Genomic DNA, 25,000 nt, shown 5'->3' with positions numbered 1-25,000 from the left:
CATGCTGCCATCACTCCCCACAGTCATTTTTGACTCTCATACAGCTGCTGAGTGTCACCTAAAGTGGAGAGGATTTCAAGACCATAAGCATTCAAATCAATGATAATAAATAGATGATGTTTGCTCGATGATGGCACTATATGTCAAGATTTGCCCTTGCGAATCTCTGTCACATATTTCTGGTCAAGAAAAGGGAAGAGGCTTCTGCTATCATGGAAATTGTTTAGGAAAAGCTGGTCTCCTGACTAGAGGTTGCCTAAGCCAATATGATGCACTTCCAGTTCATAATGTATACAACAGGCTGCAATACAAAATTTGGACACCTAATGCCCATTTGAGCACAAATTAGGAATCCATAAAATAAATATTTCCTTCACTTTATGTGGCCAGTTTTAAATGTTATTACCCTGCATTCTCTGCATGGAGGTCAGTGACCAGTGGAGTGCCCCAGGGATCTGTTCTGGGACCCTTGCTGTTTGTCATTTTCATAAATGACCTGGATGAGGAAGTGGAGGGATGGGTTGGTAAGTTTGCTGACGACACCAAGGTAGGTGGTGTTGTGGATAGTTTGGAGGGATGTCAGAAGTTGCAGCGAGACATAGATAGAATGCAAGACTGGGCGGAGAAGTGGCAGATGGACTTCAACCCGGATAAGTGTGTAGTGATCCATTTTGGCAGATCCAATGGGATGAAGCAGCAGTATAATATGAAGGGTACCATTCTTAGCAGTGTAGAGGATCAGAAGGACCTTGGGGTCCGGGTCCATAGGACTCTTAAATCGGCCTCGCAGGTGGAGGATGCGGTCAAGAAGGCGTACGGCGTACTAGCCTTCATTAATCGAGGGATTGAGTTTAGGAGTCGGGAGATAATGCTGCAGCTTTATAGGACCCTGGTTAGACCCCACTTGGAGTACTGCGCGCAGTTCTGGTCACCTCATTACAGGAAAGATGTTGAAGCCATTGAAAGGGTGCAGAGGAGATTTACAAGGATGTTGCCTGGATTGGGGGGCATGCCTTATGAGGATAGGTTGAGGGAGCTTGGTCTCTTCTCCCTGGAGAGACGAAGGATGAGAGGTGACCTGATAGAGGTTTACAAGATGTTGAGAGGTCTGGATAGGGTAGACTCTCAGAGGCTATTTCCAAGGGCTGAAATGGTTGCTACGAGAGGACACAGGTTTAAGGTGCTGGGGGGTAGGTACAGAGGAGATGTCAGGGGTAAGTTTTTCACTCAGAGGGTGGTGGGTGAGTGGAATCGGCTGACGTCGGTGGTGGTGGAGGCAAACTCGTTGGGGTCTTTTAAGAGACTTCTGGATGAGTACATGGGATTTAATGGGATTGAGGGCTATAGATAGGCCTAGAGGTAGGGATATGATCAGCGCAACTTGTGGGCCGAAGGGCCTGTTTGTGCTGTGGCTTTCTATGTTCTATGTTCTACCTTTCTCTTTAATTCACAGCTGCAAAATTTTTAGTATAACACAATCGATAAATATCTTTATTCATGGGTGTTAGGATGGAGTAAGATCTTGTATTCACTTTTCAAACTTCAGTTTGTTGTTATGGTATTTTAATTTTCATAATGTGCTTTGAGACGGCACATGTTTTAGTTGGAAATACAAAAGCTCATATTAGATAGTAAATATAAGGATGAATAAATCATCTAGAATTTTGCTTGATAATATTTTGAAGGCTTGGTAGTAACCAATGTTTATACAGGATTTTTTTGAGGAGATCAAGTGGTTTGTGTACAGCCCAGAAGAGATCTGTGGAAGGAGAGCAGTTACAAGTCAAAGTTAGTTTTGGTTTTCATATCTATCAAAACTGAGTAAATAATTAGGCCATACATAAAGACAACAAGAACCAGTTTGAGGCAATTTTCTTTATCTTCCACTAATTGATTCATGATGAGAAACTTCTTTGACTCCTATATCTTGCTGGCTGAATTTTTAGCCATAATAATGAATTAATTTTTAAAATATACTTCATCGTGGGATGTGGCTGTTGCTTGCAGGGCCAACATTTGTTGCCCATGCCTAATTGCCCTTGAACAGAGTGGCTTGTTAGGCCATTTCACAGGGCAGTTCAGAATCAACCACATTGTTGTGGGTTTGAAGTCACATGTAGGCCAGACCAGGTAAGGACAGCAGATTTCCTTCCCTAATGGACATTTGTGAACCAGATGGGTTTTTTCTGACATTAAGTGATAGTTTCATGGTCAGCATTAATTGAATTCAAATTCCACCAGCTGCTGTGGTGAGATTTGAAACACCTGTCTCCAGAGCAGTAGCCTGGACTTTTGGATTATCAGTCCAGTGCCATTACCACTATACCATCATCTCCCACATTGCTATGAGCTTCTAATGAAACATAAGTGAAGTGCATCTTCTTTATTTCATTATGACAGTGTTATCTCATTCTTTCAGGAATGATTAAATGGTCACATAGTTACTACTTTTGTTCCATTTATGACTTTGGCCTACCTATTAGTGATCATTTAAGCTTCACAATAAATAAGCTGCTGTAACACCTTACACTTGCATAAATAGAAATCCCAGAGATAGTCATGTTAGAAAATGATTAACTAATTACTCATAAGAATGTAATAAAAAGAAGGAGTCAACCATATAAAAGCATCAGAACATAAGAACTAGGAGAAGGAGTAGGCCATCTGGCCTCTTGAGCCTGGTCTGGCATTCAAAAAGATCATGGCTGATCTTTTTGTGGACTTAGCTCCACTTACCCGCCCGCTCACCATAACCCTTAATTCCTTTACTGTTCAAAAATTTATCCTTGCCTTAAAAACATTCAATGATGTAGTCTCAACTGCTTCACTGGGCAGGGAATTCCACAGATTCACAACCCTTTGGGTAAAGAAGTTCCTCCTCAACTCTGTCCTAAATCTGCTCACCTTTATTTTGAGGCCATGCCCCCTAGTTCTAGTTTCACCTGCCAGTGGAAACAACTTCCCTGCTTCTATCTTTTCTAGTCCCTTCATAATCATTCTTCTGAATTCCAATGAGAATAGCCCCAGTCTACTCAGCCTCTCCTCATAAGCCAACCCTCTCAACTCCAGAATCAACCTAGTGGATCTCCTCTGTGCTCCCTCCAGTGCCAGTATATTCTTTCTCAAGTAAGGAGAGCAAAACTGTACACAGTACTCCAGGTGTGGCCTCATCAGCACCAGCACGTTATACAGCTGCAACATAATCTCACTGTTTTTAAGCTCCATCCCTTTAGCAAAATTCCATTTGCCGCCATAATTACCTGCTGCACCTGCAAACCAACTTTTTGTGATTCATGTACAAGGACACCCAGGTTGCTCTGCACAGCAGCATGCTGCAGTTTTCTACCATTTAAGTAATGGTCCATTTTGCTGTTATTCCTACCAAGATGGATGACCTCACACTTACCAATATTGTACTCCATCTGCCAGACCCTTGCCCACTCACTTAGACTATCTATATCCATTTGCAGACTTTCAGTGTCCTCTGCACACTTTGCTCTGCCAGTCATCTTAGTGTCATCTGTGAATTTTGACACACTACACTTGGTCCCCAACTCCAAATCATCTAGGTAAATTATAAATAATTGCAGTCCCAACATTGTGTCTGTTGAGCTTGTTTCGCCATTCAATATGATCATGATTGAGACCAAAAATCTGTTAATCTCAACCCCCTCCTATTTCTCATCTACATACTGCCTCGCAGAGACATCGTCCAAAGGTTCATGTTAGTTTTCACATATATGAGGCCGAATTTAGAGTATTGTGTACAGTTTTGGTCACCTAGTTACAGGAAGGATGTAAATAAGGTTGAAAGAGTGCAGAGAAGGTTCACAAGGATGTTGCTGGGACTTGAGAAGCTGAGTTACAGAGAGAGATTGAATCGGTTGGGACTTTATTCCCTGGAGCGTAGAAGAATGAGGGGAGATTTGATAGAGGTGTATAAGAATTTGATGGGTATAGATAAAGTGAATGCAAGCAGGCTTTTTCCACTGAGGCTAGGGGAGAAAAAAACCAGAGGGCATGGGTTAAGGGTGAAAGGAGAAAAGTTTAAAGGGAATATTAGGGGGGGCTTCTTCACGCAGAGAGTGGTGGGAGTGTGGAATGAGCTGCCGGATAAAGTGGTAAATGCGGGTTCACTTTTAACATTTAAGAAAAACTTGGACGGGTTCATGGATGAGAGGGGTGTGGAGGGATATGGTCCAAGTGCAGGTCAGTGGGACTAGGCAAAAAATGGTTCGGCACAGACAAGAAAGGCCAAAAGGCCTGCTTCTGAGCTGTAATTTTCTATGGTTCTATATACTGATAATATCTAGCTCTACCTCAGTGCCATCCCTCTTGACTCCTCCATTGTTACTGAATTATCATACTGCTTATCCAACATCCAGTACTGGATGAGCAGAAATTTCTTCCATTTAAATATTGGGAAGACTGAAGCATTGCTTCATGTCTTCTTTTGTGAAGACTGAAGGAAAGTACAAATTTAATTCCTCAGCCATTTCTTTATTCCCTGTTGTGATTTCTCCTGTTTCTGACTATAAGAGGCTTATGTTTGTTTTTGTCAATCTTTTTCTCTGCATGTCTATAGAAACCTTGATAGTCAGTTTTTATGTTCCCCACTAGTTTACTTTCATACTCTATTTTTCGCTTCTTAATCAATCCCTTGGTCCTCCTTTGCTGAATTTTAAACTGCTCCCAATCCTCCAGCCTTTTGCTTTTCCTTGCCAATTTGCATGCTTTTTCTTTGAATCTGATACCATCTCTAATTTCCCTTGTAAGCCATGGTTTGGCCACAATTCCCTTACTACTCTTGTGCCAAACAGGAATAAACAATTTCTGGAGTTCACCTATTCATTCTTTAAATTCCTGCTATTGCCTGTCCACTGTCTTTCCATTCAGTAATGTTTTCCAGTCCATCATGGCCAATTCATGCTTTATACCATCATAGTTACCTTTATTGAGATTCAGGACCCTGGAGTCAGAATCAACTACAACATTATCCACCTTGACAAAAAATATTATGGCCACTCATCCCCAAGGGTTCTCTCACAACTAGATTGCCAATTAATCCTTTCTCATTGTACAGCACCCAGTCCAAAATGGCCTGCTCCTTTTGTTGGTTCCTCAACGTATTGCTCCAGAAAACCATCCCATATACACTCCAGAAATTCCTCTTTCATTGTACTGTGACTAATTTGACTCCCCCAATCTATATGCAGATTAAAGTCACTCATAACCACAGACGCTTCTTTAACACATGCATCTGTGATTTCCTGTCTAATGCTTTTCCCAACATTACCACTACAGTTTGGTGGTCAGTATACCATCCCCACCAATGTTTTTTGCCCCTTGTTGTTTCTTATATTGTGCAGTTGTTGAATACTGGAGTACTTATTAAAGTAGTCGATGATGATGATGATGAAGTCAATGCCATGAAAATGAAAGGTCAGATATCATTTTGGATCCAAGGATGGGTAGGAACTTCATGTGGATTCAATGGTTCTTTTTGTTGACTTGACATAAACTCTTCTGATGCCTCGCACTTCTTAATTATGACTTTAGTGTCATTGATAATACACGCCAGTAGACTGTCTCTCTTGTCAGTCTTCTTGTCCGATCTATACTCAAGTGTGAGTGACAAAGTTGTGAGAGAATATTAGCTCACAAGAGATTCCGATATGGTGACCTGCCTGCCTTTAAGAATGACTCACTGGGAGATGCATAGCTTGTTCTGGTACGGCTAAAATGGTCTCGCGTATTCGTTGACATACTGAATTGAATCAGTCCATCCTTCAATTATGGTTTTCCACAGTACCTGAAGTGTAGAATCTTTTATGATTTCTTCTTGTAGTTGCTGGCTTTTGCGCTGTGCAAAATGTACCAGCTTAATTGACAGACTTGTTTTCTTCTCCATGCACAATGTTGCTGCTCTCTTGAAACTGCTAATTGTGTCAAAATATTCTGAATATTTTGATGCTAGATTGTGATCTGAGGTGATAGGAACATTCAAGGCTCCCTGGACATCAACATTTACAAATCTCATATCTTTTTTAAAAATCTATTTTTCTATTCTTGTGGCCAAAGTGAATAACCTCACACTTCTCCACATTATACTATATCTGCCACCTTGTTACTCATTCATGTAACCTGTTGTTTTTGGTGCCCTCCATGCACCTTGTCTTCTCATTTATCAACATATTGTCAGCAAACTGAGATACATTACTTTCATCTACAAGGTACAAGTACGATGGAATACTCTCACCTGCCTGGATGAGTGTAGCTCTAACAACACTCAAGAAACTCAACACCATCCAGGACAAAACAACCCGCTGATTAATTCCCCAACTTAAACAAGCACTCCCTCCACCACAATCACGCAATGGTGGCAGTATATACTGTATACAAGATGGACAACAGCAACTTTCCAACTCTTGATAGCACCTTCCAAATCTGTGGCACGCACCACCTAGAAGAACACAGGCAGCAACTTCATGGGAACACTACCACCTGCAAGTTATTCCCAAGGCACACACCACCCTCACTTGGATCTATATTGCTGTTTCTTCACTGTCACAGGATCAAAATCCTGGAACTCCCTTCGTAACATTCCCAGGATGGGCATGCACCAGATGAACTTCAGCAGTTTAAGGCAGTGGCTCATCACCATCTTCTTAAAGGTAATTAGGAATGGACAACAAATGCTGGCCTTGACAATGATGTCCGCATCCCATGGAAGAATAATGTATTTTTAAAAATCAAATGGCTTTTGAAAATCCAAGTGTATTACTCCCAATTGGTTCCCCTTTATCTACCATACTAGATAAAACCTCAAAAAACTGATTTCCTTTTATAAAACCATTTTGACTTTGATCATACTATGATTTTTCTAAGTGCATTAATAAGGTTTCTTCAATAATAGATTCCCACCCTTTAATGAGAGCCAACATCAGATTAACTGGCCTGTAGTTCCCTGTTTTCTCTATCTCTTTACTGAATAGCATTGTTACATCTGCTAACTTCCAATCTGCTGGAACTCTTGCAGAATCTATGGAATTTTGGGAAATCATAGCCAGTGCAGCCACTATCTCAGCAGAGCTCAAGGAAGAGACGTACTTTCTGCTGTAATGTTTGCTCTCTACACAAGCTGAGCATTAACATGTAGACATCTATCAAAAATGCAACAACTTTCAGCACTTCTAAAATTCATACTATGTCTAAGTGAGTATATTGGATAGGAATGTAAATTCCCTGATGAAAGCCAAGTTTTGATGTTCAGCAGTAGATTTCATTTTCTTGCAGTTTTCTGACAGATAGGTGAATGGTGATCTCATCACTGACTTATTAAAACTGCTGTTGGGCAGTCTGGTCCATGTATTGGACTAAGCCTCATTAACATAGGGTTGGAGGTCTGTGGGTGAAAAGGAGTTTCGGGCAGCAATCTGCCAGTTGCCAATGGCCATTGCCATATTGGATATAATCAAATTCTGAGCCTGGAGAAGGATAGCCCAAAGCTATCAAGTCCAATTGGAGAATCTCTGAACAACTTTCTGGTGATAATGTGGGGGCACTAGAGATAGATTTATTTCTGTTCATGGAGTCTTTTGGATGAAGATGGTTGTGCGAGGTCCAATGTTACTATTTGAAGAAGAGGAGAGAAATTCTCCCAGTGTTTTGGGAATGTTTGCTAAAACAGATTATTTAGTCATCTCCCTCATTCCGAGGCTTGCCAACTCTAATTAAACGTAATCCTGTAGGTTTTATCATGAGTTGTCTACACGTTCCTGCCATTAGTTGGCTAATACATCCTCCTTGTGAGACGCTACCTTCCTATGCCAATTGGAAAGCAAAAAACTCATTACCAAATTGGATGATGTTTTACTGTCAGCCGACCAGCCTTTTTTTCCCATTTTTAATATTTTTATATCTGATAAAGAGAGTTTATTTTGTCCTTTTCTTTGAAACTATCTTTTATAATGTCCCAATTATATTTCTTCAGTGTTGCATACTGCAATGTCAGTGAGATTGATCTTCAGTTCCTGGAGGCTCCAGGTCAATTCTGGAGGGTTGGCAACCCTACATTCCCTTGCTGTATTCCTGACTGCCGTATTTACCTATGCTACAATATTACCGCACATCAAGAATTTTTAATTGCCTGTGAAGAACTTTCGAAGATCTACAGGATGTGAGGCATACTTTACATAAACACCAGTTCTTTCTTAATGTTTCAGTGTTTGAACTGTTTAGAAAATTTCCAGAATTTTAAGTCGGCTGCAACTTCACAATGGGCAGAGGGATCACTTTCTTGAGATATAGCATGAAGAAATGTAAGACCAGATAGATGATAGTACACTGCAGCCACCAATTGGAGAACAATCGGTTTTCAAGCACTCTGAGCTTGCATGGTAAAAAGCTGAGTTGTGTGACTTTAGGTTGAGCTTCCACTACAGTACTCAGATGTTAGGTGGCTTCTATGTTGGCTGCAATGGAAACTGAGACATTGGCCATCTGACGCTGCATCATGGGCAGGTCTACAATTGATTTCATGGAGTTAGCTATCACTTACACACTGGAAGGTATAGTATACAATCTTTGTGCAATGGTCTTTGCCTAGTTGGTGCCTGACTCTACCATGCTTCTTGACAGTGAGAGCAGACTTTCTGATAGCCCTTCCAATACATCAAGCCTTTCTGTGTGCACTCGCATCAACCTTTTCCTGTATGCTGTCCCATCAAAATTCTCTCCTGAGTCTTATGCAATGGAACTTGTGTGTGACCTCTGGCAGCTCTATAGCCCTCCATCCTTCAACCCTGTAACATAGCCTGTATGGATTCCACCTCTACGCTACCCTCTAAAATACACACAGTATTTGGACTGCTGGGTGCAGGGGTGAGATTGGATGATCATCATCATCAGCAACAATCCCTCCTTCCTTTTCCGCTCCTTGCTCCTATACCACTCCTCAACAAGGTGGCAATTCTTGAGATTTGAAAGGAGTTGGATGGCAGAGTTGTTACAAAGAATCATATGGAACTTGAAACAAACTCTGTTTCTTTCTTCAGACAGGCTGGGTTCTGTTTTTATTTCAGATCTCCAGCATTGACAGTATTTTATTTTTATTTCACCGCCATCTTTGATTCTTTCTACCCCCATCACTGGCCATGAGCATCAAGTATTCTCTACTGGCGTGAGGATATGGAGCCATGCTAGTGGCCCTCTGGTTAACTCCTGCCATCTTCAGTTTTATCTTACCCTGAGCTGCAAGGGAAAGGAGTGTGTGTTAATGAGTGTGGAGCAGTGTGGCTGTCGTGATTGTATAACTGGGTGTATGTGCAAGATTTTGATTTGATTTATTATTGTCACATATATTAGCATACAGTGAAAAGTATTGTTCCTTGTGCGCTATATAGACAGAGCATGCCATTCATAGCAAAAGAAACGAGAGAGTGCAGAATGTAGTGTTACAGTCATAGCTAGGTGTAAAGAAAAGTCAACTTAATGCAAGGTAGGTCCATTCAAAAGTCTGATGGCAGCAGGGAAAAAACTGTTCTTGGGTCAGTTGGTATGTGACCTCAGACTTTTCCTGACGGAAGAAGGTGGAAGAGAGAATGTCCCGGGTGCGTGGGGTCCTTAATTATGCTGGCTGCTTTGCCGAGGCAGCAGGAAGCGTAGACGGAGTCAATGGATGGGAGGCTGGTTTGCGTGATGGATTGGGCTACATTCATGACCTTTCGTAGTTTCTTGCGGTCATGGGCAGAACAGGAGCCATACCAAGCTGTGATACAGCCAGAAAGAATGCTTTCTATGGTGCATCTGTAAAAGCTGGTGAGAGTCGTAGCTGATATGGCAAATTTCCTTAGTCCTCTGAGAAAGTAGAGGCGTTGGTGGGTTTTCTTAACTAATAGTGTCAGCATGGGGGGACCAGGACAGGTCATTTTGTTGACATTGAGGGAAAGATTATGGTTGCAGCACCTGTTCACCAGATTCTCTATCTCATTCCTGTACTCTGTCATGTCATTGTTTGAGATCTGACCCACTATGGTGATGTCGTCAGCAAACATGAACATCGAGTTGGAGGGGAATTTGGCCACACAGTCATAGTATAATAGGGGGCTGGGAACACAGCCTTGTGGGGCACCGGTGTTGAGGATGATCATGGAGGAGGTGTTGTTGCCTATCCTTACTGATTGTGGTCTGTGAGTTAGGAAGTTCAGGATCGCAGAGGGAGGAGCCGAGGCCCAGGCCACGGAGTTTGGAGATGAGTTTCGTAGGAATAATGGTGTTGAAAGCTGAGCTGTAGTCAATAAATAGGAGCCTGACATAGGTGCCTTTGTTATCTGGTGTTGCAGGGTTGAGTGAAGGTCCAGGTAAATGGTGTCTGTTGTTGGCCTGTTGCGGCAGTAGGCAAACAGTAGTGGATCCAGGCATTTCAGAATTAGTTGATGCCAAAACATTGAATGCATTCAAAAGGCAGCTGGATATAGCACTTGGGGCAAATGGGTTAAAAGGTTATGGGGAAAAAGCAGGATTAGGCTATTGAGTTGGATGATCAGCTATGATCTTAATGAATGGCGGAGCAGGCTCGAAGGGCCAAATGACCTCCTCCTGCTTCTATCTTCTATGTTTCTATGTAAAGGACCTCTCTGCTCCTATTGACCTCCTATACCAAAGCTTCTAATGCTGTGTCAGAGAATCTTGGAGTCTCCTCTTACCATCTGGGCCACCTCTGTCTTTTTCAGCTCAAAGACACTCACCCGTTAGAGAAAATCTCCATTACAAGAGAGGAAGTGTTAGGTTTTTGAGGGAACATTAAAACTGACAAAGCCCCAGGGCCTGATGGCATCTATCCTCGACTGCTCAGGGAGACGAGAGATGAAATTGCTGGGCCTCTGACGGAAATCTTTGTCGCTTCTTTGGACACGGGTGAGGTCCCTGAGGATTGGAGGATAGCGAATGTGGTCCCGTTGTTTAAGAAGGGTAGCAGGGATAACCCAGGAAATTATAGGCCGGTGAGCTTGACGTCCGTGGTAGGGAAGTTGTTGGAGAGGATTCTTAGAGACAGGATGTATGTGCATTTAGAACGGAACAATCTCATTAGTGACAGACAGCATGGTTTTGTAAGAGGGAGGTCGTGCCTTACAAATTTGGTGGAGTTTTTTGAGGAAGTGACAAAAACGGTTGATGAAGGAAGGGCCGTGGATGTCGTCTATATGGATTTCAGTAAGGCATTTGACAAAGTCCCACATGGCAGGTTGGTTAAGAAGGTTAAGGCTCATGGGATACAAGGAGAAGTGGCTAGATGGGTGGAGAACTGGCTTGGCCATAGGAGACAGAGGGTAGTGGTCGAAGGGTCTTTTTCCGGCTGCAGGTCTGTGACCAGTGGTGTTCCGCAGGGCTCTGTACTGGGACCTCTGCTATTTGTGATATATATAAATGATTTGGAAGAAGGTGTAACTGGTGTAATCAGCAAGTTTGCGGATGACACGAAGATGGCTGGACTTGCGGATAGCGAAGAGCATTGTCGGGCAATACAGCAGGATATAGATAGGCTGGAAAATTGGGTGGAGAGGTGGCAGATGGAGCTTAATCCGGATAAATGCGAAGTGATGCATTTTGGAAGAAATAATGTAGGGAGGAGTTATACAATAAATGGCAGAGTCATCAGGAGTATAGAAACACAGAGGGACCTAGGTGTGCAAGTCCACAAATCCTTGAAGGTGGCAACACAGGTGGAGAAGGTGGTGAAGAAGGCATATGGTATGCTTGCCTTTATAGGACGGGGTATAGAGTATAAAAGCTGGAGTCTGATGATGCAGCTGTATAGAACACTGGTTAGGCCACATTTGGAGTCCTGCATCCAGTTCTGGTCGCCGCACTACCAGAAGGACGTGGAGGCGTTAGAGAGAGTTCAGAGAAGGTTTACCAAGATGTTGCCTGGTATGGAGGGTCTTAGCTATGAGGAGAGATTGGGTAAACTGGGGTTGTTCTCCCTGGAAAGACGGAGAATGAGGGGAGATCTAATAGAGGTGTACAAGATTATGAAGGGGATAGATAGGGTGAACGGTGGGAAGCTTTTTCCCAGATCAGAAGTGACGTTCACGAGGGGTCACGGGCTCAAGGTGAGAGGGGCGAAGTATAACTCAGATATTAGAGGGATGTTTTTTACACAGAGGGTGGTGGGGGCCTGGAATGCGCTGCCAAGTAGGTTGGTGGAGGCAGGCACGCTGACATCGTTTAAGACTTACCTGGATAGTCACATGAGCAGCCTGGGAATGGAGGGATACAAACGATTGGTCTAGTTGGACCAAGGAGCGGCACAGGCTTGGAGGGCCGAAGGGCCTGTTTCCTGTGCTGTACTGTTCTTTGTTCTTTGTTGAATTCCAGCACTTGCTCCACATGCACCTCGCCTTTCAGAGATGGAGGTTTGACTTAGGTAGTGCAGAATTGCTTGAACTTGTGCCAGCCCTTCATGATTTTATGCCTCCTGCTTTGGTGTTGGGCCATTCAGCCACATGTTAGTGCTGTCCAGACACTACCTAGATGAAATGGACAGGAACCAAGGAGTTCACCTGCTGCCTGCATTGGTATGCCAGGCATGGGTTAAATATGCAATTCTATTCCTACATCTGTTTTTGGGTCTTGTCCAATTTTGCCCCCTGTATGTTAGTTTGTACTGTTTTGCTCTGTGCACTGTATATTTAACAAAGGTAGAGGCCCAACATTAATACCAGGCAATCTATTTACAGGATTCAGAAGACAAGGGCCAAACCAAAAGGGTAAGCATTATATATTGCAGATTATCAAACGCAATGAGAATATATGAGGAGTCTTAAGTAATCGATGCATTTTATAGTAAAATATTTCTCCGTTTTTGTACAGTTCTTATTTCATTATTCTAAGACCCATGACTCAGGCAACTCTGATTTTATGGTAAGTGATGTGGAGAATATTTTTAAATTGTCTGGCTCGATTGTGTTAAAACCCAATTTTTATTCCACTCCAGATATTTAACTTTCAAATTAGTAGATATTAAGCTGTACCACTGAAGGTTAAGGTTTGTTATTTCGCTATTCATTGTAGAAGTTATGATTGCCACATAATTATAGCTTTGTTTGCTAGATCAGTGACAGGAGATTTGATATTGTTTCCTAGAATGTCTAGCTGTAGGACAGAACATTAACTCAGCTTTTTGCAGTCTCAGAAGATGCCAGCTTTCAATTACTTCATCACACACTGAATATTGAATGTGGCAACACGTATAATTGAAATATCATAAACTAATTATATTGATACAAGCACTGGGTTTTAAAATTTTTCAGATACTTTTGTGATTGCACGTATCACAATCTTAACAAGACTAATTAAGTGATTTAATTTTTTGATTAATCTTCCATAGTATTGGTTATATACAAGTGGCAGAAACTAAGCAATATTCCTTCAATCAATTGAACTACCTTTATATCTGTGTATCTCTCTCTCTCTGTCTATATATCTATATTATATGTGTCTCTAGAAGATTTAAGCACATTTTTGCACATTGCAATTGTCAAAAATATAAAAGAAAGAGAAAGCTTTGCTTATTCTGACTTGGAGCCAGGAATTTACAAGCATCTGCCAGTCTATAAATGATGCCAGTCTTCACATTTTTACTGCAGTTAGTTCTTGTAACATTAAAGAGGTGAGGCTGAAAAAGTGGGATTGTTAGGTCTGTTGTTTTGGGTGTTGGGTGTTCAGAAGGGCACATGCAAGTTTGTGAAATGAATTATGCTGGACTCCATCTTTGTGCAGACTAGCAATTAATGTTCACCACAAGTATGCAACGCAGGTAGATCACAAATGGTGCGCAGTGCTGATTTGATATCAATGATGCCACTTCAGAATGCTGAGTTTAAACCAATGCCCTCTCTTAACACACATTCAGCAGCAAGAAGGACTGCCAGCTCTATTTATAGGGATCATTAACTACTTATAGGTTAGTTGCTGGCTGATTGCTTTATGGCTTATGTTATAACTCAACAAGTGTTTGGAGCTTTCCATATTTCAACTTACAAACGTCTACAGGGATTGGTGTGGCAACCCAGTGGGATGTTTGCAGACTTCAAGGCTTCTGCGCAAACCGGTTGCTTCTAAACATGGATGTACTGTTTGGTATTCCCCTTGGAATGCAGCATGATTTGGAAAATAAGCGGAGGTGAGATGTCGCTGCTGGAAGAGGGAGAGCCGGACTCTCGATCGGAAGCCATATCTATGCAAGGAGTCCAGGGAGCAATTCTCTAAACCTCAGTGAGGAACAATGTGTGAGACACCTCCACAGTCATCATCACTGAAATCTGCCACCTGCTGCATCCACAACTGCAACCTGAGAGCAGGACAAGTGAGTGGCTGTGAAGGTGAATGTCATGATGAACGTTTCTATGGCTAGCCCCTTTCAGGCTGGAGTTGGAGATATTTGCAACATCGTGCAGTTTGCTGTCAACTGTTTATAAAAAAGGTCACTGAGGTTCTCTATTCAGTGAGAGATAGCTACACATCATTCATGCTTGCCAGTATCTTGCAGATGAAGTTATATGGCCTGATTAATAGAGATTATAGGTAAATGATTGATGGGGTATATAATGATTTAGGTGGTAATTGAGGCTATTGGTTCAGTATGTAGCATATAGTCTGAAGTGTTTGCAGCCATTTTCAGCCAAAAGTACCAAGTGAATTCCTCCTGAGGAAGAAACAAAAATAGCTGTTTCTTGGACATATCAAAGACTGTGGATCTGACAACATGAAGTAAGATTGAATTCAATTGAGGTACTTTCTCAACTGGTCCGAGTCATATCAAGCAAAAAGGAAGTTGGTTATGGTTGTTGGAGGTCAATTATCTCAGCCCCAGAACATCACTGCAACATTCTTCAGGGTAGTGTCCTCAGACTCCGCCATCTTCAGCTGCTTCATCAGTGACCTTTCCTTCAACATAAGGTTAGAGTGAGGGTGTCCATTAATTGCATAGTATTCAATTCTGATTTCAATTTGTCAAGAAATTAGTCCATTGCCACATGCAGCATTGCGAGACAACATTGAGGCTTAGGCTGATAAATGGCAAGTAATGTTCTTGTCCCCTCCACTGTCAGCCAATGATCGTTTCCATCAAGAAAGAGCCTCTTGACGTTCAGTGGCATTACTGTCATTATGTATTTTCTTATTATTTAGCATGTGCAAAGTTACAGAACTGAGCAATAGCCTTGTCAGTGGCCAAATTTAAATCCACTTTCAAGTTTAGTGAGTGGACATCCTTCTACATTGTAAATCATTATTTGGATTGCACCACAGTTGCAGTCTGGATCCTTTTGGCTCAAAAGACACCAGTGTTTCCATGGGAGATCAAAGCCAGGTGGACAAGCAGGAGAGTCTACAAAGAGAAAGTGAAAGGGCCGGATTCTCTGACCTCATTCGCAGTGGGGGTAGAGGAGGTTCTCCGGTCCCGCTGTTGTGTATGGAGCGTCAAATTCGCTGTTCTCACTGGCAGCAGGGTATCTGACATCAGAGAATTTGGCTAAAGGATTTAATTTTAAAAATTTAACATCATTGAATTGATGCCATCAAAATTCAAGGGGTCACTATTGACTTATAACAACTCAACCATCTGCATAAATACTGTGGCTCCAAGCAGGTCAGAGGCTAGGTATTCTGTGACAGATAGCCTGACAATCATCTACAGGGTATAAGTTAGGAGTTGGATGGAATATTCCTCAATTGTCTGGATGAGTGCAGCTCCAACGACACTCAAGAAGCTCAGTGCTATTCAGGACAAAGCAACCCACTTGATTGGCATCCCGTGTAATAGAGATCTGCCCAAGGACAGGCCCTCTGCTCCTTTCTCCATGCCCGATGGTCTTGTGTTTTCCTCTTCAGCTGTTCCAAACTTATAAAAGGGCAGGAACAAGCATCCACTGAGGTCTCAAGTGACCTCTATGGCACCCCATTCACCATGTTAAACATTCACTCCTTGCACCTCACCACAACCATCTCAAGGTGAAATAGGGATGGGGAATAAATGCTAGCTTTGCCCAACTCCCATGAATGGATATAAAAATAACATGCTTTCCAAAATCACCAATGGCTTGAAACAATTTATGGTTCACTTGACCATCTAAGAATGTTCACAGGACATGGTACTTCCCAGTTAAGTGAACCAACTCACTCCAGACAGCATGTGTCCTTCGATGGTAATAATGGGAGACTTGTAATGTGTTTGAGGGCAGGCTGCTATATACTTTCCACCTTCTTTAAACTGCCAGTGAGGCCAAATTTCTTGTAAGATCCCAAATATTTTCCATGCTGACTTTGAGGTCCTCTTCTGTGTGGGCAACTAGAACATAGTGCTCAGCAAACAAGTGATTCCAAACAATTTCAACCAGTAATTTAGCATTACCCTTTGGCAGTAGAGAGTGTACAATTTACCAGCTGTCCTGAAATGAATGTAGCTTCCTTTATTCCAGCTCTTGAAGGTATTGAATCATAGAAGAATCATAGAAACCCTACAGTGCAGAGAGAGGCCATTCGGCCCATCGAGTCTGCACCGACTACAATCCCACCCAGGCCCTACCCCCATATCCCTACATATTTTACCCACTAATCCCTCTAACCTACGCACCTCAGGATACTAAGGGGCAATTTTAGCATGGCCAATCAACCTAACCCGCACATCTTTGGACTGTGGGAGGAAACCGGAGCACCCGGAGGAAACCCACGCAGACATGAGGAGAATGTGCAAACTCCACACAGACAGTGACCCAAGCCGGGAATCGAACCCAGGTCCCTGGAGCTATGAAGCAGCAGTGCTAACCACTGTACTACCGTGCCGCCCGTATAAGTAAGTGTTGACGTAAACAAGCTATTAAACAAAATCAATATATTGCAGGCGCTGGAAATCTAAACCTGTGGTGATTGTCCCTTTAAGGATCCATCTGCAGAGTTAGGGTCACATGACCTGAAGAACCAGTCGGGGAGCAGGGTGGGGGAATCACCCTGGTGAGCTCGGATTTCTGTTCCAGAACCTTCTCAGAGGCTGACAGGCAGCAATGAGGCTGTCAGCCTCTGTATTATACTTATATGTAAGTCAATGTTGCAGTTGTTATTTAACCTAACTGGTTAACAAGGATAATTACATTGGCAGCAAAGATGAAAGAAAAAAGAAGCTCCCAAGATTGTGAGTATAAAATCCTGTTGAAGTTCAGTTCAAGTTGAGAAACAGAAGAACATTTGAAGGTATGCCCCAATTCAGAAGGATAGACCCTTTCAATGCCTCTATGGAGGACTGGACACAATACATTGAATGTTTGGGCTACAATTTTCAGGCTAATGGAATAAAGGAGGAGGAGAGGAGAAAGGTAATACTTCTGAGCATGTGTGGGACCCAGGCCTACAACTTAATATGCAGCCTCACATCCTCAAGCATGCCCCACTCCCAAGTCATTCACTGGGATAGTTGAATTGGTGGAAAGCCTATCTGAGGTATTGCATAGATGCACAAGGATTACACCCCATGGAAGACAAGGTCAGAGCAATAAAGGAAGCATCGGCCCCCAGAAACATATCTAAGCTCAAGTCATTTTTTGGAATGGTGAATTACTGTGGGTGCTTTCTATCAAATTTGTCAACAAATACCTAAAGAGTACGTCTCGAGAACCCTCTCAAAGGCTGAAAAAGGCTACTCTTAGATTGAAAAAGAAAGCCTGTCAATAATATATGAGGTAAAGAAGTTCCACCAATATGTATATGGGAGGCACTTTACCATTGTTGTGGATTGCAAAACACTCTTGGGTCTTTTTAAAGGAGACAAGGCTATTCCGCTAAGTGCATCAGCAAGAATTCAGCATTGGGCGTTAATTCTGTCCATCTACGAATATACATTCAAGCATCAGCCTGGAACAAATTGTGAATGTGATTACACTTAGTCGCCTGCCTTTTCCAGAGTAGCACCTCTCCCAATACCGCAGGAAATGGTTATGGTGTTGAATTTCTTGGACACATTGCTAGTTTCAGTGCAGTTAATCAAGAATTGGACCAGCAGGGATCCGCTACTGTCCAAAGTGAGGCACAGGATACTAATAGGTTGGACCAGTGAGCCAGTTTCTGAAGAGATGAAATCATATAATATACAGAAGGATGTATTAAGTTGTGAAGATGGTATCATAATTTGGGGAGCCAGAGTAGTCGTTCTTGTACCAGGAAGAGAGTTGCTCCTAGCCGAATTGCACAGTGCCTATCCGGGTATACCTAAGATGACGATGTTCACCAGGAGTTATGCCTGGTGTTCTGGCATTGATGGTGACAATGAGAGCCTATTCAAGCACTGTGAACTGTGCTAACTGCAACAAAGGTTGCCTGTGTAGCCCCACTGCACCCTTGGGAGTGCTCTGGCCAGCCATGAGGTACGAGTCCATGCTGATTATGTTGAGCCATTCATGGGCACAATGTTTTTCCTCCTTGTCAATGCATGTTCAAAGTAGATGGAAGTGTTTGAGGTGAAGTCTCTGACATTGCATGCTACAGTTGAGAAATTACACCAATATTTTTCCACCCACAGAATACCTGAAGTCATAGTATCTGATAATGGAGCACTCAACTAGTGCTGAGTTTCAGAACTTCACTGCCCTTAATGATATCAAGCATATTAGAACTGTGCCTTACCACCCAGCATCCAATGGATTAGACAAGCCTTTGATTTTGGCCTAAAGAAGCAGTCAGACCAGACTCTGGAGACCAGAATCTCTCAAGCTATAGTTGCGTGTGGAGTCATCCTATAGCTCCTTCTGAGCCATAAGACCACTCCACATGCAACTATGGGAGTCGCACCAGCAGTGTTGTTAATGAACCGTTGTCTCAGAACGAATCTGAGCTTTGTGTTTCCAAATTTTCCAGGGTGGCTACAGGCCAGCCAAAGCAATCAGAAGACAAATCATAATTCATGTAAGTCAACAGGGTCATTTTCAATGGATGAAGCCGTGTACGTGAGGAATTCTGGAAGCCAGTCGAGTTGGGTCTCCGGAGTTGTATCTAAAACTGAATCCCTGTCTTATCAAGTGGATGTAGAACGAATTGTCTAGAAATGTGTAGACCATTTGAGAAAGCGAGAGTTGCCACAGCAGCCAGGACTGCCGTCAGGAGCTATATTGCCATCTGAGAATGTGGTTGACTATCGAAGCACTGAAGTACCTGGTCGTCCTATGTCAGGTACAACCTGATGTCTCCATGGAAACGGATAGAACTGAACTGCCTGTGCCTGAAGAAGCACCTGTCATTGTGGTTTAGGCTAACAGTAATCCTGTGGAAGCGACCCAGACAGAGGAGTAATGCTGCTCCATGAGGATGTGGAAACCCCTTGAAATACTTAATTTATAATTGACCAAATTAATGCACTAAATGTTTAATTATCTTGGACTGTGTAAGTTGAGTATTGACAATTGTATAAAAAGACTTGGAGGGGGAAGGATGTGGTGATTGTCCCTTTAAGGATCCATCTGCAGAGTAAGGGTCACATAACCCGGGGAACCAATCAGGGATTAGAGTGGGGATCACCTTGGTAAGCAGGGCTTGCTGTTCCAGAACCTTCTCGGAAGCTGACAGGCAATCATGAGGCTGCAAGCCTCTGTATTATAGATATATAAACTTTGCAGTAGTTATTTACCTAACTGGTGAACCGGAATTATTTTTTAAAAAAAACAAAAAATGTTGCAAATACTCAGCAGGTCAGGCAGCATCAGTGGACAGAAAAACAAGTTAATGTGACCTTCTATCAAAACTGGAAAAAACTGCAACAGACTTTAAGAAGGCACATAAGCATGAGGGAAAGACAAGGGGCAGGAAAGAACAAAAAGAAAGGTATCCAAAATTATGGAATACAGGAGAGGTTAAATGGTAAAAGGGATCATCGTACAAGGAAATGAGGCAAGTAAAGATATAAAAGATGAATCCAAAGGAGATGCATTTGATAATAGAATCATTATCAACCACAACTGTACAGTCAAATGGGATTGGTTATTTTGACCTGAAGTTAATGAATTCACTGTTGAATCGCAAAGCTTATAAAATGCATAAACCAAAAGCTGAGGTGCGGTTCGTCTCTGATCATCATTGGAAAAGTGTAGAAGACTAAGGAAAGGAGCTCAGAATTGGAGTGGAATGGAAAATTAAAATGACAAGCAATTGTAGGCTTGGGGTTAAGAGGTGTTCCACAGTGATCACCTAATCAGTGTTTGGTCTCCCCAGTATAGAGGACACTGCATTGTGAATAGTAAATACAGTATACTAAACTGAAAGATGTACAAGTAAATTGCTGTTTTACCTGGAAGAAGTGTCTGGGCAGTATGCTGGGGGAAGGGATGGAAACATTAAAACATGGAAAATAGGAGCAAGAGTAGGCCATCCATTCAGTTACTCCCTGTCACCAAACCCTGTGTTCCCCAACATTTCTGGTATGTTATTTTGTATCTTCCATTGTGAAGACAGAACCAAAGTATGCATTTAGTTGGTCAGCCATTTCTTTGTTCCCCATTATAAATTCCCCTGTTTCTGACTGTAAGGGACCTACATTTGTCTTCACCAAACCTTTTCTCTTCACATACCTATAGAAACATTTACACTCAGGTTTTATGTTCCCCCGCAAACTTACTCCTGGGGCAAGATTTTCCAGCCACGCTCACTCCAAGACTGGAAAATCCTGCTCGAGATCAATGGACCTTTGCATGGTCCATGTCCTGCCCGCTATGATTCACATGGTGGGCGGGACGGGAAAATTCTGCCCTCAGACTCTTCTATATACAACCCTGACTAATGGTTTTTGACCTTTGGTGTTTCTCAGCTCTGAAGTAAAACAGCCGATGTTGCCGCTCCTTTGCTTGCATGGAATGATGTATGAGAAGGGGAGGGGAGTGTTGGAGCAATCAAAGCATGGACTTGGGTGCTTGGAGGAAACTTTAAATAGATTGCATGAGCCTTGTCTTTTTAATTTTTTTTGAAAAGTCACTTAAAAATGATTTTAAAAGAGTAAGTAGAATTCATTCTTATTACAAATGTTACATGTCAATCACAGATTTATATATAACCCACAGGGGTTTAAAGGATTTTAATGCAAATTATGTGACTTTCCAGCGAGAATCATTTCAGTGTGTCTATTCTGTTTAGTCCCACATCATTGTCCACATAGCTTTCTTTGAAAATATACTATTGTGTCACATGATCAGTTGATCATTGTTCCTCATATGTCCTTGTTCATGTGCTCTCAGTCCTCTGTCCTGCATCCTTTGCTGCAGCTTGTCCCTGAGCTTCATGAGAGAAGAATGAAGAAAGGCAGAGGTGATGTACGTAACTCTTTAGTAATCCTGCCAGCATTGTCTTGTGACAATTAATCTTTGTTTATTTCTACAAGGGATGATGTCCATTTGGGTCCAAGTACAGATGGAACTGTGAACAGGTTGTCAACAAAATATGAAATCATTATCAAGCGATTTCTAATTTGAGCAAATCAGCCAAACTAAAATGTGTCCTGTATTGTTCATCCTAGGGTGTCAAGAGTTCAACAATTTTCATAATATATGCTTATGATTGTTCTGTGTTTTCTAACTTTAAGATCATGACCATTTTTCAACCTTTCTTCCTTATCTCTTATTAAGGATGATCTTGGGGGTATTAGCTAAACTCCAATTGTTACAGACACATTTAGGCGAGTTAAAAATTTGTTAATACAAAACCTTTCTGACATGAAATATTAAGTGCAATAGGATTCCCTCAGCAGGAAGTTGGTTGGGAAATCTCATAGAACATAAGAACATAAAAACTAGGAGCAGGAGTAGGCCATCTGGCTCCTCGAGCCTGCTCCGCCATTCAATAGATCATGGCTGATCTTTTTGTGGACTCAGCTCCACTTACCCACCCACTCAGCTCCACTTGTTTATCCAGGCTTACCCAGGCTTGCTATGAATGATTTTGTGTCTATCAATTAAAGAACAAGAAACTACATTTGCCATGATTTTCTGACCAATATTCCCTGTGAGCATCACATCTGAATTGGATGGTCTGCCTTTTACTGACAATAGGTATAAATGTTCAAATTGTAAAAAGTTATTTGTTAGAATAAAGATTCTACATATTCCTCTAAGCTGAGAGATCACTTGGATAACTGAGCTAAAGGAATCTGTGATATTAATTTTGTTTTCTATCAACAAGGCATTTTGGATTGTCCTGAAGATGTAAAAGGCACTAGATAAATACAAGCTTATTCTTTATATTTACTGCCTTTTTACTTGAACAGATGGGTGAGACTTTGTAACTTAGTGAGATGTGAAAGTTAAATAAATTTAACAACTTATTTTACATAGAGAGGAATTAAAGTTGGGCTGATTGATCAATTCTTTCAAATCCATAGTATAGACAGACTGAGTCTATCACCTTCTCATGCAGTTTGAGACACTGCAGAATAATATATTGGTGGTGGATAAACACAGAGCAATACTTTTTGAAATGATTGTTTGTCTCCTGCAGGTATAACTATTACTCTTGTCAAAGTCCTATAAAGTGCCCATTCACTTAACCATCATGGCACAATAATACCACTTTAAAGTTTTCATTCTGAAAGTGCTTTGTTGATTGTTGAAGTAGATTTGTTTCGGATAGGCTATAACTAAATTGCTATGCATGGATATTGAACATTTATAAACCTTAGGAATTTACGTTTTTCATTTTACAATCATAGAAAAGAATCATAGAAACCCTACAGTGCAGAAAGAGGCCATTCGGCCCATCGAGTCTGCACCGACCACAATCCCACCCAGGCCCTACCCCCACATATTTACCCGCTAATCCCTCTAACCTACGCATCTCAGGACTCTAAGGGGCAATTTTTAACCTGGCCAATCAACCTAACCCGCACATCTTTGGACTGTGGGAGGAAACCGGAGCACCCGGAGGAAACCCACGCAGACACGAGGAGAATGTGCAAACTCCACACAGAGTTTTTTACATAGAGAGGAATTAAAGTTGGGCTGATTGATCAATTCTTTCAAATCCATAGTATAGACAGACTGAGTCTATCACCTTCTCATGCAGTTTGAGACACTGCAGAATAATATATTGGTGGTGGATAAACACAGAGCAATACTTTTTGAAATGATTGTTTGTCTCCTGCAGGTATAACTATTACTCTTGTCAAAGTCCTATAAAGTGCCCATTAAAAACGGTGCCATTTTGCCCATTCCTAAATATTTCTATGACTAGATACTAAAGGTAAACTTCTAATCTCAGAGGATATGGAGTCTACTTCATGAGGTGTAATGGAAACATTGTTGTGATTTTGTTCGCAGTAACTTCCTATCTGTCACCAATGCCAACCATCAATGGAAAATTCCTAATCATTATTGATGTCACGTATTACCGTCATACATTTTTCAGAAGGAAAAAAAATTGGAAATTAAGATAAAAACGGTGCCATTTTGTCCAGAATATAGCAGAACTGAGCGAGAATAATCATTTTATTCATGTTATAGATTAATAAGATTTCTCTTGTTTTTGCCTTAGGAAGAATTTCAAGGACCAGGTGGAATTCGAAGTCGAGGTTATTTTATGTTTAGGGTATGTGTCAAAACTTTGAAACCCTAACACTTGTATAACAATTATGCAAAATTTTTAATAGTTGCACCTGAATTTGGATAATTGTAATCTTGGAAGGTCATTAGAATAAAATCACTTTCTTCAGGGGGGAGCTGCACTGGAATGGATTGGAGACAGGACAAGACAAAGTGCCAGAAATTTATTGACTTGTCTGAATTTTCAATGTAAAAAAACAATTGGGTCAACAAGTAAGAAGGTGTGATCAAGTGATATCTATAATAGTTTTTTTTCATATTTCTGGGATTAAATTCCTTTTTATTGATGTAGCACACCAAGATTTGAACCTAACAGTAAACATTAGTGGACCATTATAACCAGATTTGTCTCTGTCTTCAACCAGCAAGTTTGACTAGGAATCTCAGGGACACTGAGGTTATGATTTCACAAGCACAACTTGTTGCCGATACTTAACCATTTTTTTAATACACTTTTTCTAGCCACGAAATGGAAGAAGATCGTCCAATTTTCGCTAACAGGTATTTTTGTTTAAGTCAGTAACATAATCTCAGGTATTGAAATGTTTGTCAAAGTGATCAAGCTTCACTATCACATGCAGTTCCTTTGTAATGATTTGGTTATTATCTATTTCTTTTATTGTCATTTTGCAGTGCAAAACATTGAATTAACCACCAAATAATCCCAGAACTAATTCCTGACCGCATAATACAGCATTGTTCACTATAATACATAATTCTTTTTCAGTTCATTGCTTCTATAACAATTATTTTTTATTTATCTACTATGGATTGCACCTTCACCCCATAGGACCTGGTTCCTGTCGAGCTCTTGGTAAGAAACTCTCGAAGGACTGTCTCGTGCTGCTAAAACATGGCTAGTTTATTTCTGACTCCTGCTGCTGGCACATTGTACATGCTTCTTCAAACAAGTACAGTGCCCTTAAATATACTACAGCCCTCCCCTTCTTGGTAAATGAAAGGCATATCTTCTTTATTGTGAATCAATTGATTTTTCAAGAAATACTTTTGTGGGACATGGGCTTGCTGGCAAGGCTAGAATTGTTATTGTTTTCCCTAATTATTCCTGAGAGGATGATGGTGGGCTGCCTTCACAAACTGCTGCAGTCCATGTGGTGGAGGTACACCCACAGTGCTGTTAGGGAGGGAATTCCAAGATTTTAACCCAGCAAAAGTGAAGGAACGGCAATACAGTTCCAAGTCAGGATGGTGAGTGATTTGGAGGGGAACTTGCAGATGGTGGTGTTCCCATGCGTCTGCTGCTGCCCTTGTCCTTCAAGGTGGTAGAGGTTGTGAGTTTGGAAAGCACTGTTGAAATCCCTTGGTGACTTGCTACTGTGCATTAGCTGGTACACACTGCTGCCATTATGCATCAG

General features: G+C 41.6%; 1 protein-coding gene across 1 annotated transcript in view; it reads left to right on the top strand.

The window, feature by feature from the left end:
• Positions 1-24,122, top strand: part of nmu (neuromedin U) — a 42,391-nt gene extending 18,269 nt beyond the window's left edge. Inside the window, exons 5-9 of the mRNA XM_078220867.1 lie at positions 12,741-12,770; positions 12,874-12,924; positions 21,270-21,344; positions 23,557-23,610; positions 24,087-24,122. Coding sequence (XP_078076993.1) covers positions 12,741-12,770; positions 12,874-12,924; positions 21,270-21,344; positions 23,557-23,610; positions 24,087-24,122 — 246 coding nt within the window. The remainder of the gene's footprint in view (positions 1-12,740; positions 12,771-12,873; positions 12,925-21,269; positions 21,345-23,556; positions 23,611-24,086) is intronic.
• Positions 24,123-25,000: the final 878 nt, after the last annotated feature.

Source organism: Mustelus asterias, chromosome 1 (assembly GCF_964213995.1).
Source record: "Mustelus asterias chromosome 1, sMusAst1.hap1.1, whole genome shotgun sequence".
NCBI lineage: Eukaryota > Metazoa > Chordata > Chondrichthyes > Carcharhiniformes > Triakidae > Mustelus > Mustelus asterias.
The sequence above is the reverse complement of the archived record's forward strand: the minus strand, read 5'-3'. Positions and strand labels throughout refer to the sequence as shown.